Source organism: Schistocerca gregaria, chromosome 1, assembly GCF_023897955.1.
Source record: "Schistocerca gregaria isolate iqSchGreg1 chromosome 1, iqSchGreg1.2, whole genome shotgun sequence".
Classification (NCBI taxonomy): Eukaryota; Metazoa; Arthropoda; class Insecta; order Orthoptera; family Acrididae; genus Schistocerca; species Schistocerca gregaria.
The window spans coordinates 1,208,528,994-1,208,549,826 of record NC_064920.1 but is presented as its reverse complement, the minus strand read 5'-3'; the positions used below and the strand labels follow the sequence as shown (position 1 = coordinate 1,208,549,826).

The 20,833-nt window shown below is 40.9% G+C and overlaps 1 protein-coding gene across 3 annotated transcripts in view; it reads left to right on the top strand.

Annotated features, from left to right (window-relative positions):
• Positions 1–20,833, top strand: part of LOC126284807 (lysosomal alpha-mannosidase-like) — a 261,589-nt gene that overhangs the window by 162,376 nt on the left and 78,380 nt on the right. For 2 of the 3 annotated variants that reach the window (XM_049983989.1, XM_049983999.1), the window contains 2 exons: positions 6,891–7,027; positions 15,881–16,014. In XM_049983989.1, coding sequence (XP_049839946.1) covers positions 6,891–7,027; positions 15,881–16,014 — 271 coding nt within the window. Of the gene's footprint in view, positions 1–3,265; positions 4,601–6,890; positions 7,028–15,880; positions 16,015–20,833 lie in introns of those variants that run through there. The other variant, XM_049984008.1, reaches the window with a different exon arrangement.

The window sequence follows — 20,833 nt, the reverse complement described above, 5'->3', positions numbered from 1 at the left end:
TTAGCTGGCGAGTTTTTAAAAGTATCTTGTCCATATTATACGAAATAATTTAGCTCAAAACTGATAATTTATACAATTAATCAGAGCTACAGCAAACAGTGAGTCTTTCTTTTACAAAATGAAATATAATTACAAAATTGAATGAAAATAGGTTACTAACACTAATATATATTTACATTAATTCTATTTTTGTTCTTTCTGTGCAAAATGTCCTAATATTGACACAGTACAATATTTAAACATCACCAAAGTTTCACCTTACATTTTGCATATCTGTATCGACATCCCCTAAAAGTCTACAGTATCGAATACTTCAATATGTCCCAATATTTCCTGTAATGTTACAGGGTATAATCATTAATAGTCATAAGCTAATAGTAGTATCCATGTACAGATCACCAAAGGGAAGCATTAACATATTTTTAGAAAAAATGGACATGCTATTGAGTGAATTAAGCAATATTAAATGGCTACACTATGATATTGCTATAGGAGGTGATTTGAATGCTGATTTTGATGTTACTAAATGTGAGGGTAGTGTAGCAGATCTCGAAAACTTACTAAGACAATACAATTTAAATCATGTTAATAACAGGCCCACAAGAAACAAAGCATGTTTAGATAACATCTTTGTAAACTTCAAAACCACTGAAAAGACATGCGAAGTGTTCCCATTCTCTGACCATGACTCGGTATCTCTAAATTGTGCAAGTAAAATTCCCCTCAATAGGAGCAATGCAAACAGACCTGTCCCAACAGTTGTGATTACCAGATCCGTAACTGAGGATAAAATTAACACATTTCGTAGTTCCCTTGCTGACGGAGACTGATTTGGCCATTGTAGTGTTGATGGACATTACACATCAAGTAATGACCTGCCAGCCAAAATAATATTTGATAGATTTTTTAATGTGTTCTTGACCCTATTTAACCATAGTATTCCCATAAGGAAAATCAAAATAATGGACAGCAGCCACAAAACCAGATCTCAAAACAGACAAAATATATGGTACACTAAACAGCTGATAGACATAAGGAAACAAGTTTTCTTACTGTACAACGTATACAATAGTATGAAGTCTGATCATGCCAAATCAGCCTATGTGGAATGTAGGAATGAATACAAAAAAGCCACCCTGCAAGCCAAAAAAACTACAAAGGCAACAGCATACATAATTCCACCAATAAATGCAAAACCGCTTGGAATGTAATTAACAGTGCTGCCACAGATACTAAAAAGGACAAAATTAATATCCCACCATAAACACTCAATGAGTTCTTTATTAATTCAGTGAAAGAAATATGAGACGCAATTATCAAACCAGACATTAGTCCATCAGAGTTACTCTCCCAAAATTGGGGTAGACAGTCAATAAATACAAGCATTCTAACCTTCTCCGAAGTATCGCCTAGATATGTACAAGGGGTCATAAAACAACTGAAATCATCTGATAGCTTATATATATATGGCATATCATGCAACCTGCCAAAAAAAAAGTGTGTGATTGCATTCTGTACCCTTTAACCCACTGCATAAACAAGTGCTTACTTGAGGGATATTTTCCTGATGAGTTAAAACTGTCTAGGATCGTCCCAGTATACAAAAAGGGAGATAAAGACTCTCCATCTAGTTACAGGCCTGTTTCAATAGTACCCGCATTCTCCAAGGTAATAGAATGCATCATGTACCAACAATTATCATCTCACTTTGAGAATCTAGGAATAATTAATGCTACACAATACAGGTTTGGGAAGGATCTGTCGACCATTGATGCAATCAACACAGTAGTCAGTTACATCCTCAAAGTTTTTGAGAACAAAGGCTTTGCTCAGGTCTCATTCTATGACCTAAGCAAGGCCTTAGACTGTATTGAGCACATGCCACTACTAGTGAAACTAGAATTCTACGGCATCAAAGGAATCAGACTCATACTATTAAAAACTTATCTCAACAACCGTAAACAGGTAGTTTGTGTTGGTAAGGAAATGTCAAACACAGAAAATGTTAAAGTAGGTGTGCCTCAGGGATCTGTACTGGGGCCCTTCCTGTTTCTGATAATGATCAATAACCTCCCCTTGTTTATTAGATCCACCACTGTATTGTATGCAGATGATATGACTTTTCTTCATAGCTGTAACAATCTTAATGATCTTAAAACCTGTGCTGAAAATACACTCACTCATGCACCATATTGGTTCAGAGCAAATGGTTTCTTGCTAAATGAAAATAAAACTCAGCAGATAATCTTCACTCTAAGAAACAAGCCACTATCTGATGACCCTAGTTCTGTTAAATTCCTAGGAGTTTATTTAGATGAAAAGTTATCCTGGGTCCAACATGTAAACTATATTAGTAGTAAGCTGTCTAGAGTAATTTATTTATTAAGACAACTCAGAAATTGTGTACCTGAAACATACATCAGATCATCTTATTTTGCATTTTTCCGAAGTATAATATCCTATGGCATTATCTTGTGGGGTAACTGTAGTCATATGCTTGACATCCTATTATTGCAGAAGAAAGCCATTAGGATAATTACAAATTCTTCACATAAGGCTCAATTAATAAACAAAAAATTATGACAGTAATAAATCTCTATATATACAATGTTTTAATCTTTACGAAGAAGAACCTACAAGATGTGAAACGTAGAGAAAATGTTCATTGTTACAACACAAGAAGCATCAAACACATATACACACCTTACCACAGACTATCAAAATCAATAAATAGCTATGAAGTCACAGGGAACAAACTACACTCCTGGAAATTGAAATAAGAACACCGTGAATTCATTGTCCCAGGAAGGGGAAACTTTATTGACACCTTCCTGGGGTCAGATACATCACATGATCACACTGACAGAACCACAGGCACATCGACACAGACAACAGAGCATGCACAATGTCGGCACTGGTACAGTGTATATCCACCTTTCGCAGCAATGCAGGCTGCTATTCTCCCATGGAGACGATCGTAGAGATGCTGGATGTAGCCCTGTGGAACGGCTTGCCATGCCATTTCCACCTGGCGCCTCAGTTGGACCAGCGTTCGTGCTGGACGTGCAGACCGCGTGAGACGACGCTTCATCCAGTCCCAAACATGCTCAATGGGGGACAGATCCGGAGATCTTGCCGGCCAGGGTAGTTGACTTACACCTTCTAGAGCACGTTGGGTGGCACGGGATACATGCGGACGTGCATTGTCCTGTTGGAACAGCAAGTCCCCTTGCCGGTCTAGGAATGGTAGAACGATGGGTTCGATGACGGTTTGGATGTACCGTGCACTATTCAGTGTCCCCTCGACGATCACCAGAGGTGTACGGCCAGTGTAGGAGATCGCTCCCCACACCATGATGCCGGGTGTTGGCCCTGTGTACCTCGGTCGTATGCAGTCCTGATTGTGGTGCTCACCTGCACGGCGCCAAACACGCATACGACCATCATTGGCACCAAGGCAGAAGCGACTTTCATCGCTGAAGACGACAGGACTCCATTCGTCCCTCCATTCACGCCTGTTGCGACACCACTGGAGGCGGGCTGCACGATGTTGGGGCATGAGCGGAAGACGGCCTAACGGTGTGCGGGACCGTAGCCCAGCTTCATGGAGACGGTTGGGAATGGTCCTTGCCGATACCCCAGGAGCAACAGTGTCCCTAATTTGCTGGGAAGTGGCGGTGCGGTCCCCTATGGCACTGCGTAGGATCCTACGGTCTTGGCGTGCATCCATGCGTCGCTGCGGTCCGGTCCCAGGTCGACGGTCACATGCACCTTCCGCCGACCACTGGCGACAACATCAATGTACTGTGGAGACCTCATGCCCCACGTGTTGAGCAATTCGGCGGTACGTCCACCCGGCCTCCCGCATGCCCACTATAAGCCCTCGCTCAAAGTCCGTCAACTGCACATACGGTTCACGTCCATGCTGTCGCGGCGTGCTACCAGACTGCGATGGAGCTCCGTATGCCACGGCAAACTGGCTGACACTGACAGCGGCGGTGCACAAATGCTGCGCAGCTAGCGCCATTCGACGGCCAACACCGCGGTTCCTGGTGTGTCCGCTGTGCCATGAGTGTGATCATTGCTTGTACAGCCCTCTCGCAGTGTCCAGAGCAAGTATGGTGGGTCTGACACACTGGTGTCAATGTGTTCTTCTTTCCATTTCCAGGAGTGTATTTAATAAGCTGCCACATGCTATACACGATCTTCCTTAACATACATTCAAGAAAGACTGCATCAATGGTTTATTGCCCACCCGTTCTATGAGATCAATGATTTCTTTAACTGTAAAATGCAGTAATCCAACAGATGACCCACTGTACATTTATTGTAATATAAGCTAAAATATTTCAGTAGTCAATACCTTATCACTCTGTATTATAAAGTGTAGCTTCATTTGACGTTGTCAATTGCTGTAATGGCCTAAAGACAATAAAATCTTTATTATTATTATTATTATTATTATTATTACTGACAAACTGTGGCCAAGAAACAAGTGACCACATGCTGCTCAACACGTCATTCCTCACTTCAATGACTGCTTCACAGCCTGTGCCATATGGATCCTTCCCACCAATACCAGCTTTTCTGAATTGTGCGGGTGAGAATTCTCTCTGTAATATATCCTACGTTCCCATAAGCCTTCCTGTCTCAACCTTCATTAGTCATTGTCCTCATCCATCTATCTTCTTCCTTGTTCCCATTTCAGCACTACACAGCTCTCTATTCCAACAACACACACAGTCTTTCTGCTACTCTCCTTTTCTACTACCCCCACCTCCTCCCCCCCCCCCCCCCCACACCACCACACCCACCATCTAACCTTCTGGCTGCACCTAGCTGCCCTAACCTTTCTCCACCTCATCCCTGCATGCTCCCCAGCAGCACTTCATTGTCCCCCACCCCTATCATGTTATCCCTCCCCCTCTCTGCCCCAGCCTCCTCCTTACCACCAACTAGTTGCCTCTCCCATAATGTGCTGCTGCACATAGTCTGGCTTCAGCTTCTAGGGACTGTGGTCATGTGTGTGTGTGTGTGTGTGTGTGTGTGTGTGTGTGTGTGTGTGTGACCTATTTTTGACAAAGGCATTCTTGGCTTCAAGCTTATTTTGTGACAGTCTTTTGTTGTGCCTATCTGTGACTCAGCATCTCGTGAGTAGCAACTATGCTTTTCAGAATATTGTTACATTCGATCCTGGATTTTCCATTGTTTGATTTTAGCCTACAAAGAGATTTTGTTTTAAAAATATGTTTGAACTTCAAAACTTTCAAAAATGTTTGTAATACAATATACTGTAGTACATATTAGATGTTCATGGCTTAACTGAAAAAAAAATGTCATTCAAAAAGGCTTTGTCCCCCTCCCTGTATTTTGGAAAACGGGGATGTACTGTAACAAAAAACTATGCCTGTATTCTCACAGATGATTGTTTTTAAAAAGGAAGAAGTCAGTTTTCAGTGACAAATATGGGGAAATCCTACTGGCTCTACATGCAAGTTGGATAAAGATGTTTAGAGGAGATTATACTAATCTTCTTCACACACATTACCTATTAATCAAATGTGAAGGGGAGGCAGAATGAGAGAGAAAGAGAGAGAGAAACAGATGCCATTGTAGAGTGTTGAAAGTAAGACTCACAAACCATGTACCTGTAATCGATTTGGTTTCTCTAATTTCCATTGTGTACATTAAGATGGTTTTTGCAGGTATCATTCACACATTTCTTTCCCTTTGCTGCAGCAATCATATATGTAATTTTTTCTGGCTGTTACTTCTCTTTTACAATTATGTATGATACCTTCTGTGTAGTATTTGACATACTGTTCACATGGCACAATTTATAATATATGAAGGACTTGATTGTACAATCCATTAGTAAGCATTACACTTTTCAATATTTTATCACCAGACAGAAGATTTAAATCAAAATTTAGTAAAACACTGATGAAAGTGATCACATAGATCTCATCTCTTACAGGGATATTTGACAGTGCCTATACCTATGCGAGATGAGATCCATATTATATTCAGTTGTGTGCTCAATTTCATGAACCTTTTAACAAAGTGTGAGTTAAATCTGATGATGAAATATTGTAAACCATAAAGCTTAATAAAGAATTGTGTGATTGAGACCATTCCAGGTTTCAGAGTTGTGCAAAATGTGAATATTCACCTGCCTCTATCATGGATGTATTTCTCCATCAAGAAATGAAATGGCATCTTTTTGCCCTCCCCATTTTTTTCTGTGCTGAAGCTTTTGCAGTTTACTGTATCATAGTTGTATGTAAAACTACAATTTTATTTCTTTAAATGATAATGACCCAATAATGTGCATCTTCTAGGACATACTGAACATAGTAAAAGTTACATTTTTAGATTGTCTCTGGTAGGGAATTCAGTCTTTTCAATATTTTTTTAAAATATTAATATATTAAAAACAAAGATTCCAAGACTTACCAAGTTGGAAAGTGCCGGTAGATAGGCACAATGAATAAAACACACAAACACACACACAGAATTTCGAGCTTTCGCAACCGGCGGCTGCTTCGTAAAGAAAAAGGGAAGGGAACCTTACCTTACCTTAGGGTAAGGTAAGTCTTTCCACTCCTGGGATTGGAATGACTCCTTACCCTCTCCCTAAAACCCACATCCTTTCATCTTTCCCTTCCCTTCCCTCTTTCCTGACGAAGCAGCCGCCGGTTGCGAAAGCTCGAAATTCTGTGTGTGTGTTTGTGTGTTTTATTCATTGTGCCTATCTACCGGCACTTTCCCGCTTGGTAAGTCTTGGAATCTTTGTTTTTAATATATTTTTCCCATGTGGAAGTTTCTTTCTATTTTATTTACATCATTGTTAAAATATTAAGTTTGACATAGGATGTTACATGTTCTAGGTACAGCATCTCGCCTCTTTACAGTAGCATTCAATGGAACATATGCTCCTCCATCTGGTTTTTGTTTTGACATTAATTGTGAAGATGAACCAATTATTGATGATATTAATAGCCCAGATTATAATGTTGATTCACGAGTAAGTATCAGAATTTAACACTATACAGTAATATAATTATTTACTTTACTCAAGTCTTTGCAGGAAATCTTCAGTGGTGAGTATTTTGAATGATATTCAGATAATGATGCCAATAATTACACATCTTATTGATATGAATACTCACACAGTAATAAGAAAACACGGGAGGCCGTAATACATGACACAGGGGAATAACGAGAACAGGAAAACAATCATTTATATAATGAGACACACTTGCTCATTGTGTTTCCTATCAACTTGGTGGTTGATGTCGATTTTGTTGATTGATGCTGCAACACAGCCCCATCCCCTTCAGTTCAGAGTACCCCTGGGAGAGCAGGAGAGGAATCCTAGTCTGATAGACAATCATGGAGAAATGTTATAGGATGAAGAGATGTGATTTAGAGGGAGTGGGGTGAGTTGTTGTCAGTGATGCTTGTAACAAAAGAACAGACATTGAACTCTGCCATTGAAGTAGTTTTACCTGCATGAGGTTCCACAACAGTGGAGTTGGAAGCAATTGAAAGATCCATTGGTCATGAAGGAAGATTATCATCCCTCTGTTATGCCAGCACCCAAACAGATTTGAGGCACTTTACTGATACCATTGAATGGTTGAATTTCATTAACATGGAAAATGTCTGGTTTCACCCATTGAAGGACTCTGTTGGGGCAGAATATGGTTGTTGGAGTGAGCCCAAACTGCATCATCTCGTAGCATTATGTGCGAGAAATATCGTAGTGTCCTGGGTAAAAAAACTTGCTGTACACTTTAGGCTTGAGGCAGTGGCATGCAGATGTGAGCTATGTTTCGTTTGACTGTGCACGCCAATGACAGTAAATATAAAGTTGTCACAGACAAAGAAGTTAAAAGGAAGTCTGCCACAGTGTGAAACAGTCACCATAAAATACTTCTGCAAGTGAGAATTTCAGATCATCCTTGTGTACAGTCCCTATACCCAACAGGACCGCTGGCAACATATTGGTCCATTGTGGCTTTCTGGGTATGGTGCCACCTTTCAACTAGCCTGTTGCTTTGAGGATGATAGATGATTATATGAAAGCATGGCAGTCCATAAAACACATACAATTCCGCAAAAAGGAGTGATTCATGTTGCCATCCCTAGTCAGTTGTTGTGGGTAACATGGATCCAAAATGAGATATCAGTGTGTTTATGAATGCTCATCCCATAGATCTCATAGACTCTGCCATCATATATTGTAAGGGGACAACCTCAATCCACTGTGTCATATGGTCAATGGCTGACTGAATGTAATTGAAGCTGTTGGATTCTGGTAATGGTCTGACTAAAATGCACGTGTTGGAAATGGCCTTTAGGTACTTTAAAAGTTCCTTCTTATGGAAATGTATGGCATTCCAGTTTGCTGCTCTGGCAAGGAAGGCAGATGTGTGACACTTCGTACAATCTGCCTTAAGCCCTGACCAGGCCAAACACCCTGTAATGAGTCTTGTGGTGGGATGAATCGCTGAGTGCAAAGGTTTGTGCAAGCTATCAAAAATTTTTTCCTGAAATGATCAGGACTAAGGGACATAGCCTGCCTTGTAATATGTCACACCATAAGGAAACGTGAAAGTAGGGTTTCCAAATGTGTTGTAACTTCCTCTTGTGCCACAGTCAACTCATCAAAATGTATTAGTAAAAGGCACAAATGCAGGACATGTAATCCACCACCATATTATTCCATCTGTTCATGTGCTAAATGTTGGTTTAAAATTGAGCAATAAAATCCAGATTCCTGAAGCAGTGTGGGGACACATCCCAACTTGGGTTACAGATACCATGAACCAGTGGGTGGCTGTCAGTGAAAGTTGATGTCTTCTTTAAAGTGTTTCATTGCTTCTTATAGAGGTAGTGATTCATTATCATATGCTGATTACAATGGTTGGGATCCTTTTAATTTATAGGAAAAAATCATAGAGACTGTTAGATTAGATACCATCCACTATTTGTTGTAAAACAGTGATTATGGCAATATCACTAGCATCACCATTGATACACAGATGGGCCATAGGTGAGGGATCAGCTAAGGTCATAGCATCCCATAAGGATCATTTGCTCACTTCAAAAGCCCATAACATTTCCTCCAGTCATAGTACTGGCTGTTTCTCCTTATTGTTGTTACTCCTTAGGGCATTGGCTGGAGGCATCTGGCTTTCAGCTGCTTATGGATTATGATTCCAGTACAAGTTAATCATGCTTAACAATCTGCATGGTTCTTGTAAGATGTAGGTTGAAATGTCAGATGAATTAAATTCTGGCCTTTCTGATCCCCTCCTGATGATATGGAATGACTCAAAAATGTTACAGTCCATTGTTGTAACTGACATTTCTTGGTTTCAATACAACTTCTAATCAATCCAGGGTGTGAAAAACCTGCTGGAGGTATTCTTCATGTTTTTTGATAAAAAAGAAAAGAAAATGAGTGCATCATTCAGGCAAGGAAAACAAAATGAGAGCTTGCATAGATCAGAACCGATGACTCTCTGCTATGTTTGTGTTGCATTTTTCTACCTGAACACTGTGTATAAGAACCCAAATAACCCAAAGGTGGTAATGATAAGCAGTTTTAGGAATGTCTTCAATTGTCACATGTATTTGGTAGTAAGCTTTCTGGGGATCTATAATGTGATGCCCAAAGTGCCTGATAATGAATCTGAAAAGTGTTGGATATTTGGTACTGGGTTCTGACTGGGAATGGTCAGAGCATTGTGGACCCTACAGTCTCCACATCATTTTTTTCCCCCAAATGAGTGGTGAAGCCCATGCACTGTTTAAAATGCATATAATATATTGGCAGATAATATTGTGAGTAGTTGAAGTCATTTGTGATTCCAGCTGGTTGACCCAGTTCTGAACGGTTTGCACAGCTTTTGTACAGAAGCAATGTGTGCTCTCGTCACCTTTATTGCCCACTGTGTTCAGAGCTTGTAAGGCCTGCATCGCCAAGTTGTTGATGTATCTGTAGTCATTGTCCTCCCCAAAATTGCTGATGAAGTTCCATACTCTTATTTGTTGGTCCTCCACATTACACCAGACGCCCAAGAGGTTGAAATCCTGTGATGCTACATGCTCAACAATGGTGATAGAGGAAGGTTGTAATGAAGAAAGCTGACAGTTAGCCTCCATCAGCTGGTTGTGTCACTGAACACTGTGTCTCCTGTAATGAGAAATATTCTTCTTGCAACAAGAGATGTTTCTTTCTGATGTCACTGTACAGTTTATTAATTTCTGTGAGCTGATTCTTGAGTGATGAGCGTAACTGCTGAAGCTTGTGCATTGACGTTTTCAGTGTATCTGTGTGTTGTGGAGCAGCTTGTGTTGCAGGTTTCCTGATCACACCCTGAACACTAACACCCAGTGTTCTGCAGAAGAGCACTCCATCTAAAAAATCTGGGCACAAATGGAAGTGGCAGAGACAGGGCCCTGACAGGGGTTCCTTCTCATCTGCTTACATGAATCGTCATGTGAAAGATTAGCCATTGCTGAAAAAATTGTTGCGTAAGGTAGATCCACACATGGTTGTAAATTACCCGTTCACCACTTTCAGTTCAGGATAGCTATCCACAGCATAAGGAAGAGTAGTGTTAATCAAGGTTGTGCCGATTTCAGAACCTGAGTTGACCAAAAACTGCTGATCACTATTACAGTTACATACATATAGGCAGCAGTTGCAGGTGTTAGATGGTGGAAACAAACTGCTTCGATTCATCTAACTGGATTTTTGGCATGCTTCGATAATGTCATATTGTCTGATGCCAAGTGATGATCATGAGTGGCGTTTGGGCACTCACAAATAGGAAAACACGTGCATGTGGTGGCACACAAACAATCATGGACATACATGGAACCAGCAACATCACATGATCTGTTGGCTGCTGTTCATACCATGAGAGCTGAGTGATGGCAAGTGGTTTGCTGTTGTCAGCTGAGCATAGTGTATCTCAGTTTGCTATGAGGCATTGACGCACGGTAGCAGTGTCGGGCATCTTCAGAACGCTCAGTTCCTTTTGGTCACTGTTTGCTGAATGGTAGGCCTAGATGGCTGCCACCACTGGACAAGCAGCATTTTGTAAAAAATTGGGTGCATTTGGTTCAGCTCATTAACCACCTACCAAATTGACATACAAAAGAACTGCTTGAGTATGTGTGCTGCTGGCAGCTGCTCGGTTGTGAGAGTGTCCTTATTGCAATGTGAAAACACGGTGAGCTAACCATAACTTGACCTCTTATGAGAGTCCTTTATTACATATTAGAGGTACTTGTCCATATGGCCAACAGTGAGTTGTTAAGCATCAGTAAGTGGTCCACTAAAGATTGTAGGCAGCACCAAAACTGTGAGGACACCTGACCATTCACTATTCTGAGAAAAGAGCCTGTTGAATTTGCTGCTCAAGTGATTTGCATGGTCTTTGAAGTAATGCTGTCTTGGCTACCTCAAGCTTCTTAAAATAATGAAACAATAGAAACTCCAAGTTGGAATATCAGCAATGTAGAAAAAGATGGATTGCTGCTTACCATAAAGAATACATGTCAAGTTGCAGACAGGCACAATTAAAAGACACTCATATAAAGCCTTTGCCCACAGCCTATGGCAGTTAAAGACACACACACACACACACACACACACACACACACACACACACACACACACACACACACACACAGAGGCAAGGAAGCACACTTCACTCACATACGACTGCCAACTCAAGCATCTAGGATGGGAATGCAGTTATCATGTGGGATACAAGCAGCAATCTGGAGGGGGTGGGGAAGGGGAAAGGATAGTTGTGTTTGTGTGGGGAGAGAGATGGTGAAATGGGCAGGGACTGGACTGCCAACAGGCACAGTGTCTGCAGGTTGTGGGGCAAGGAGGTGGGGGAAAAAAAAGGAGAGGAGCAGATAAAGATGGGCAGGTGTATTAGCAGAGGGCTGCAAACAAACAGACTGGGAGAAGAGAATGAGGAGGAGTGGTGTGGGGACATTATGTTACTGTAGGTTGAGGATGGGATAACTGCAGGAGTAGATAAATTGTTGTAAGGAATACTCCCACTGCACAGTTTGGAAAAGCTGTTGGGGGAGGGAATGATCCAGATGGCTGGGGTAGCGAAGCAACCATTGAAAGTAAGTGTGTTATGTTGAGGTGCATCCTGTGCCACAGGGTGGTCTACTTTGCTCTTGGATTCAGTTTGATGGTGGCCATTCATCCTGGTGGACAGCTCGTCAGTAGTCACACCAATATGAAAAGCTGTGCAATTATTGCACCAGAGCCGATAAGTGACATTGCTGCTTTCACAAGTCGCTTTGCCCCTGACAGGATATACAAATTTGTGACAGGAATGGAATAAGATGTGCTATCAGTGTGGATTGGCAAGTTTTGCAGCCAGGTCTTCCACAGGGATATGATCCTTGTGGCAAGAGGCTGGGATTGGGAGTTGCACTGGGGTGGACTAGAATGTCATATAGCCTGGCTACCCAAGGACAGTGTATCTGCAGTGACAAAAACTCCCTTGCTCAGTATGCTGTGGGTCTCATCAAGGCCTTCACAGACAGGCACCAAATCCCAGACCTAGTCCACAAACACATCCCTTGTGCCATTTCCCCTCACACCCTCAATCCTCCCACCACCCCCAAGAACCAGCCTCAAAGAAGTGTCACCTTCATCACATAGTATCACCCCATACTGCAATAACTGAAACATGAAACACATCTTTCACCAGGGCTTTGTGCCCTTAAATGAGGGAGATCTTATGCGAGATACTTCCTACCCCTCTTAAAGTGGTGTTCCATCAGCTACCAATCTCCACAACATTTATGACTTGACTTTTTTTGGGTTCATAAACATTTTATTTTATCTTTTGTTACTTTATGTTGTAATATCATGTTCTGACACATTCCATGACCTTGGAGATTTTCTCCTCAACTTGGTCCTGCAGAACTAGGAGAGTAAATAAATAAATAAATAAACAGTTTGACTGAACCTGACTAAACTGTCTTTTTTGGGGATGAGGAGAATCACCGATACCTAGAAACTGTCCAAAGGATGTGCAATGTCCATCTGAAAAAGTTTGATCATTGCAGTCTTTGCCACATGGGGATGATTTGGGGGCAGTCTGCATGGGCGTCACTCACCAGGGACCCAGGGATTGCGCTGCTTCAGTGCAGAAAGAACAAACAAGCCATGAGGGGAGTGGCAGTGAGAGATAGAGGGCTTTGTGCAACTGGCTGGCTTGTCACTAACCTGTAGTACCTCCATGGGTGCAGCAACTGTGTAGAGTGACTTGTGCTGGCTTGTGGCTAGTGCAGATCTGTGGATAGTGACTGGAGGTGAGGAACACAGGCGGTGGAGGAGGCAGTGTTTCTCAGAGAGTTTGTCTTTGGCTACATGCATTCCATGGCAAAGCATGTTGTTGTCATTTTGGCGGTGAGTATGGGCCACATGAGTGTCCGTGTAGGGCTGTTGGATTCCATGTAACCAGTGCAGTGTCACAGGAACTGCAGAGTTGAAGATGATTGATTGCATGATCTGGTCATTGGTTAGTGCCCTCATGACACACAGTCAAGGTGTCAAAATTGCATATTCTCTTGACACAACATCTAGAGGGTGAGTGTGCTAACTCTCCCATGTGCAGTGAGGGAACACTGTGGAAGACCCAATGGAAATTTGCACTGAGAACCATTTCACTCACATCATCAATGATGAATGTCCAAGTGAATGACAAACGAGAATACCAAGTCGAGTGTGCGGGATTGAGAACTGTGAACAGTAATGACAGTGTCATTGGCAGCCTTCACATGGATTTGTGGTGATACTGACATAGGTAGGGAAGGTGAAGACAGTGAAGTGTTATCCTGAGAACTGGTATGAATAAGAATGTGAGGGCCACTATTCCAGTCAAGGATATATATTTGTTATTTAGGGAAGCATGTATTGAGGAACATGAGATATTCTCATGATGACTGAAGTGGCTTAATCATTGGACATGGCCTAGAGTGCCTCTTTCAGACTGTGTGCCAAGTCTGGGTGTTGATGGGGCTGTCAGCAGTTGTGCACAGCACTTCCAATGTACGTGTGTTACCACAGAATAGTGACTGGGCAGATGCGGCTTCTGGAACAATGGAGGTTGACAGCAGTGACAGTATGACATGTCAGCAGTTGGGCCATTATTGACAGTGCTGCCTGCAGTGATGTCAGCATCAGGTAGAGTGAGAAGGTTTAGGCTAAGATGGGCATCCATCGGTTTACTGTCACTTATTACATTTGCCATTTGAACTTGTATAGAGACTTTAACGCTCCAAAGCCTTTTTAAGGCCTCGTCACACATGGGCTATTGGTCAACCTTTATATAGAGATGCCACCACAGTTGTTCCTTATAAATCACATGGTGCAGCTGCTCCTTGGAGGTGTGTGACAAGTGCCATAGGAGTGTCATTTTCAGTGTCTGGGACTTGCCACTGGTAGAGGATGTGAGAATGATGTTTTTAATTATGTCTACTTAGCTGCCCATGTGGCTGAGTAAGGCGACATATTTAATACTGTCAGCGATGATAGCATTTTCTTATGGTCAGTGATGATAGTGTTCATAGCAAAAATGCTTACAATGATGGCAGACCAAAGCAGAGGCTTATCAGTTCAGAATGATGCAAACTTGAGGTGTGAGGCTGCATCTTGCTCTCATGAATGGTGTGGCAATAACAATTCTGTGCAGTCAGGATGTGTGTGTGGTGAACCATGATGCATAGCCAATGTGGCACCTGGTAATTCAGCTGACTGCATGAAACACAGACCAAACAAAGTATCATATGGCCCAGGTGGATTATGATGGTTGATGGGTAAGCACGAGTCCAGTCTGTGCAAATGAACATATGATGTGGTCAAAAGATTAATCAGATTGAACTGGTGCGAATGTTCATGTGAGGCTGCAGAATTCATATCACAGGTGGGTGCTGCATCAAAGTTAGTAAAGTTATCATCTGATGTACGCCATTGTTGTGCAGTCACATTTTTCAGCAAAACATCAGTATGTGGAGTGTCACTGTTACTTTTTATCACTCATGAAGTGCAAGGTACACTGTCTGCATTTTTATTACCAAAGAACGTGGAACAGTGTCATGTTTCACGTGGTTCATGGCACAATGAGTACAGGAAGGGCACACTCACAGGAATGATTAGCATACAATAGTAAGGGTTACCAATTGTGGAACTCCAATGTGTAACAGTGACATTTGATAGAGAATAGGTATGGAGTACAAAACACACATTATTTAACATGAAGCAATACATACGAGTATGCACAAGTCCTCACTACAAAGTCACATATCGAACTGCTTTGTCAGTGAAAGACTGCATCATACATCTCTCTAGTTAGCATGTTGCTCTTCTCACAAATGAAGGGATCCATAAAATAATTTATCTCTTAAAGGTGATTTAAGAAATGAAGGAGGCTTCCTAGTTGTAATAGAAAGATACTGGATGTGAAGGCATAATTCTTTTATTATTCTACAACATTCTTCAGTGACAGCATTTACATTGCATATTTGGTGATAAAATATGGATTCATAGGATTACTATTTTTTTACGGCTTGACAGTAACTTCTATGAACTTATGTTTCCCATTCAAGTTGTTAGATGAATGAAAGAGCATTGTGGATTCTGAAAGAATGGGAGGGCTAGTGATACTCTACAGCATTGTGTTAGCCCAAAAGTATTTTAAGTATCAGAACAACCATAAAATTTTTCTCAATGTGTTGGAATTTCTTTTGGTCAATTGTAGTACTGTACTATTAAGTTTACATCATGCAAATAAAATTAATAGTATTTCATTATTCACAGATTGCAGATTTTACAGCCTACATTGAGAATTATGCATCTCATCTCCAAACTGAACACGTACTGGTCTCAATGGGAGAAGATTTCAATTACCAAGATGCTGCCACATGGTTTGTCAACTTGGATAAATTGAAAAAGTAAGATTAATGTTTTAAGGTATATGTAGGCATTGTAGTGAAAAATGGAGCCTCAAACAAAATTATCCACCTTGAAACTGAAGTTACAGTAGCACAAGAAAGGCACTGAATAGTAATTTATTAACTCCTCCTCCTCCTTCTTCTTTCCTTTACAAATTCTTGTACACCATAGGCATTACTTGCGGTTTGGTCCTCTAAATCAGTAGTCATGACATGTCATGTGTGTTTGAGTTTGTAGGGCAAGAGGTGTCAAAGTGATCATTTCCTTACACCATCTTCTGCAAGTCTGTTTTTGTGTTTCAGTCAGATTGCTCAGAATCCATTAGGTACAGATCTTTTTCACAGCAGAATTGCAGAACTTCCCTGTCCCTTGCCAACAATTTTCAGTCATGCTGAATGCAGCATTTATATTTTGAGGAACAAGTGATTTTACTTGACATTCACAGATTCATCACTGATCAAAGCACAACATTTACAAAATTCTACAAATCAACCGTAAACATTCTTTTCTGGAGGTGAATGATTTCCAAAGCTTCAGTGAAGCACTTCAGGGAGTAGTTGCTTGAATAAAATGTTACAATTGAAAACAGATATATCCAATGAAAGCCTTACATGATATTTTCATTTCTTTGACAACACTGTTTCCTTAAACCCCCACTGACTGCAGACTACTTCACCAATTTATGAGCTCCCATTGTTTTAGTAATAACAAATGACAATTTTCAAATGATGGTACTGCTACATCTCAATAGCAACAGTTACTTTTTGTATTTAGAAACCTGACTCTTGTATACTGGAACTCACAACAGGTTGCCTGCCTTTGTTATCTGAAGCTGGGTCCCTGCCTTTATACAGAGAGTTCTCTTCTGACTGAGCTATCTGTTCAATACCAGGGAAGCAAAGTTGCTACTCACCATATAGCGGAGATGCTGAGTCGTGATAGGCACAATAAAAAGATTCACATGCTCTTAGCTTTCAGCCATTAAGGCCTTTGTCAACAGTAGACACACATACACACACGCACACACACTCACGCAAAAGCAACTTGCACACACATCTGCAGTCTCAGAGAGCTGAAACTACACTCTCTTAGACTTTTCAGATTCAGCCAGTGGCTTTTCCTCACAGGAAGTGCAAGAACTCTGATGGAAACCCAGTAATAAACAAAGAATGGAAAGCAGAAAGGTGTAAGGAGTATATAGGGAGCCTATTACAAGGGTGATGTACTTGAGGACAATATTATGGAATTGAAGAGGATGTAGATGAAGATGAAATGGGAGATATGATATTTTGTGAAGAGTTTGACAGAGCACTGAAATACCTAAGTTGAAACAAGGCCCCAGGAGTAGACAACATTTCATTGAAACTACTGACGGCCTTGGGAGAGCCAGTCCTGACAAAACTCTACCATCTGGTGAGCAAGATGTGTGAAACAGGCAAAATACCCTCAGACTTCAAGAAGAATATAATAATTCCAATCCCAAAGAAAGCAGGTGTTGACAGATGTGAAAATTACCGAACTATCAGTTTAATAAGTTACAGCTGCAAAATACTAACACGAATTCTTTATAGACAAATGGAAAAACTGGTAGAAGCAAAACTCAGGTAAGATCAGTTTTGATTTCGTAGGAATGTTGGAACTCGTGAGGCAATACTGACTGTACGACTTATGTTAGGAGATAGATTAATGAAAGGCAAACCTACATTTCCAGCATTTGTAAACTTTGTAGACCTAGAGAAAGCTTTTGAAAATGTTGACTGGAATACTCTTATTTCAAATTCTGAAGGTGGCAGGGGTAAAATACATGGAGCGAAAGGCTATTTACAATTTGTACAGAAACCAGATGGCAGTTATAAGAGTCGAGGGGCATGGAAGGCAAGCAGTGGTTGGGAAGGGAGCAAGACAGGGTTGTAGCGTATCCCCGATGTTATTCAATCTGTATATTGAGCATGCAGTGAAGGAAACAAAAGAAAAATTTGGAGTAAGAATTAAAATCCATGGAGAAGAAATATAAACTTTGAGGTTTGCCGATGACATTGTAATTCTGTCAGAGACAGCAAAGGACTTGGAAGAGCAGTTGAACGGAATGGATAGTGTCTTGAAAGGAGGATATAAGATGAACATCAACAAAAGCAAAATGAGGATAATGGACTGTAGTCAAATTAAATCGGGTGATGCTGCGGGAATTATATTAGGAAATGAGACACTTAAAGTAGTAAAAGAGTTTTGCTATTTGGGGAGCAAAATAACTGATGATGGTCGAAGTAGAGACTATATAAAATGTAGATTGGCAATGGCAAGGAAAGCATTTCTGAAGAAGAGAAATTTGTTAACATCAAGTATAGATTTAAGTGCTAGGAAGTCGTTTCTGGAAGTATTTGTATGTAGTGTTGCCTTGTATGGAAGTGAAATGTGGACAATAAAGAGTTTAGACAAGAAGATGTGGTGCTATAGAAGAATGCTAAAGAATAGATGGGTAGATCACATAACTAATGAGGAGGTATTGAATAGAATTGGAGAGAAGAGAAATTTATGGTGCAACTTGACTAGAAGAAGGGATCAGTTGGTAGGGCATATTCTGAGGCATCAAGGGATCACCAACTTAGTATTGGAGGGTAGTGTAGGGGATAAAAATCGTAGAGGGAGACCAAGAGATGAAACACTAAGCAGATTCAGAAGGATGTAGGTTGCGGTAGGTACTGGGAGATGAATAAGCTTGCACAGGATAGAGTAGCATGGAGAGCTGAATCAAACCAGCCTCTGGACTGAAGACCACAACAACATCAACAGTACCAATAATGTTGTCTCTCAACTTGTGGACATAATCAATGACTCCTTTGAAAATGGTGTGTTTCCAAGTAAACTTATATAAACAATGATAATACCAGTTTATAAAAGTGGTGACAAGTTTGACATTAAAAATTTTAGACCACTACCATTATTATCTGTATTTTCAAAAATAATTGAAATAATACTGTAAGACAGATTGCTAGACTTCCTAAACAAAAATAAAATTCTTGTAAATGCACAGAATGGTTTCAGAAAAGGCAAATCTACACAAATGGCTCACTTCAGTTTCCCAAAACTTGTCTGCAAATCAATTGAGTACAAGGAACTGATCTGTGGGTTGTTTTTAGACCTTTACAAAGAATTTGATCATACAAATCATAATCTACTGCTCTTAAAACTGTGTAATTATGGTGTCCTTGGTATTTCTTATGAGTGGTTCATCTCATATTTAACTGATAGAAAACAAACAATACAAATTTCTCAGCATGGAAATATGTACCATTATCAATATAAATGAGTTAATTATGGGGTGCCCCAGGCTCAGCAGTGGGACCATTGTCATTCTTCATTTTTGTTAATGACCTACCGCAACAGTATTCAACAGCTGATACCATATGATTTGCTGATGATACCAGCTTCATTATAAAAGGGAATAATGATTATGAGATGCAGCAGAAAATCGACAAAACAGCAGAAGTGGCAGAAGAATGGCTGTAAGATAACTGTCTAGTTGTCAGTAACAAGAAAACTGTATGGATAAATTTCAAGCATATAAGTGTAGTTATCACGTGTTGTTGGTTGGTTATAAGTATCAAATATGGATTTATTAATCACTGAGACAAAATGAACAACCATGGTGGAAGAACAAGTTTTACACCAAGAATAAGCTAGAACAAAGCAGTCCAAAGAAATAAGAGTCAAAGATAGGGCACTCTGCACCAGAGATGCCACAGGAAGGTCACTGATGTGGAACACAGTTGAGATTAATCATAGTTGATCATGTCGCTATTGGCAGTCAGGGCTGAACAGACCCCATCAAGGTGAACTTGATGCTCTTCAGTAGTGTAGGAAAAGATCAGTATATCATCTAAGTACACTTAAGCAAATGGCAGAGGGAGCAAAATGGAATCAATGAACCACTGCTACATCTGCATAGCATTTTTTAATCCATAAGGCATGTAACAGTATTAAGATAGACCAAAGAGTGTGATGATGGGTGTATTAGGAATATTCAGTGTATGCCTAGGGATTTGATGGAATGCCTAGGAACAATCTAAAACAGAGAAAAAATTAGAACCATGAAGTAATTGCGTGAAATCCTGTATATGACGAATGGAGTAGTTATTGATAATGGTTCGGGCATTAAGGGCCTGTAGCCTCCGCACATGTGTAAGGTGCTGTCCATTTTAGGAACAAGGTGAATGGGTGAAGACCAGTTGCTATCATAGTGGGCAGTGGATGCCCAAAGCCAATAGATGCTGAACCAATCTCCTTGGTGCACCTAACTTTGGAAGTGTTAAAGAAACTGGCCTTATAACTTATGTGTGGCGGAGTGCAGCAGCTTGCAGGTCTGGTGAAAGGTTGCAATGATGTAGAAAATCTGACCTGATCACAAGTTCATCCACATCAGCAATGTGGGAGGTCCAAGGGAAGGAATGGATCAGTGATAGGTGAAGCAACATCTTGATGGAACTATGGACCACAGTGGGAGAGTGATTGGTAGCTATCAAGGCAAAAGTAGTTGGTGAAAGTGTGTCACCAGTGTGCTTTGCTGGGATAATGCTAACATTGGCACCAGTGACCAGTGTCGATGAGAGAGCGATTGCCTGATAACATTTCTGTGGCATAGAGGTGTCACATATCTGAAGTGAATGGCACTTTGAAGGAATGTGGTAGGACTTGGTGCCTAAACATGCCCGCTGGTATTGTTTGGGTAGGCGAAAGGTGCGTGGCAGTTGCGGGCAGTGTCCCCGTGAGTAATGTGGAACCACCACAGAGGATACACTGGAAGGTGGGGTGGTGCCGATT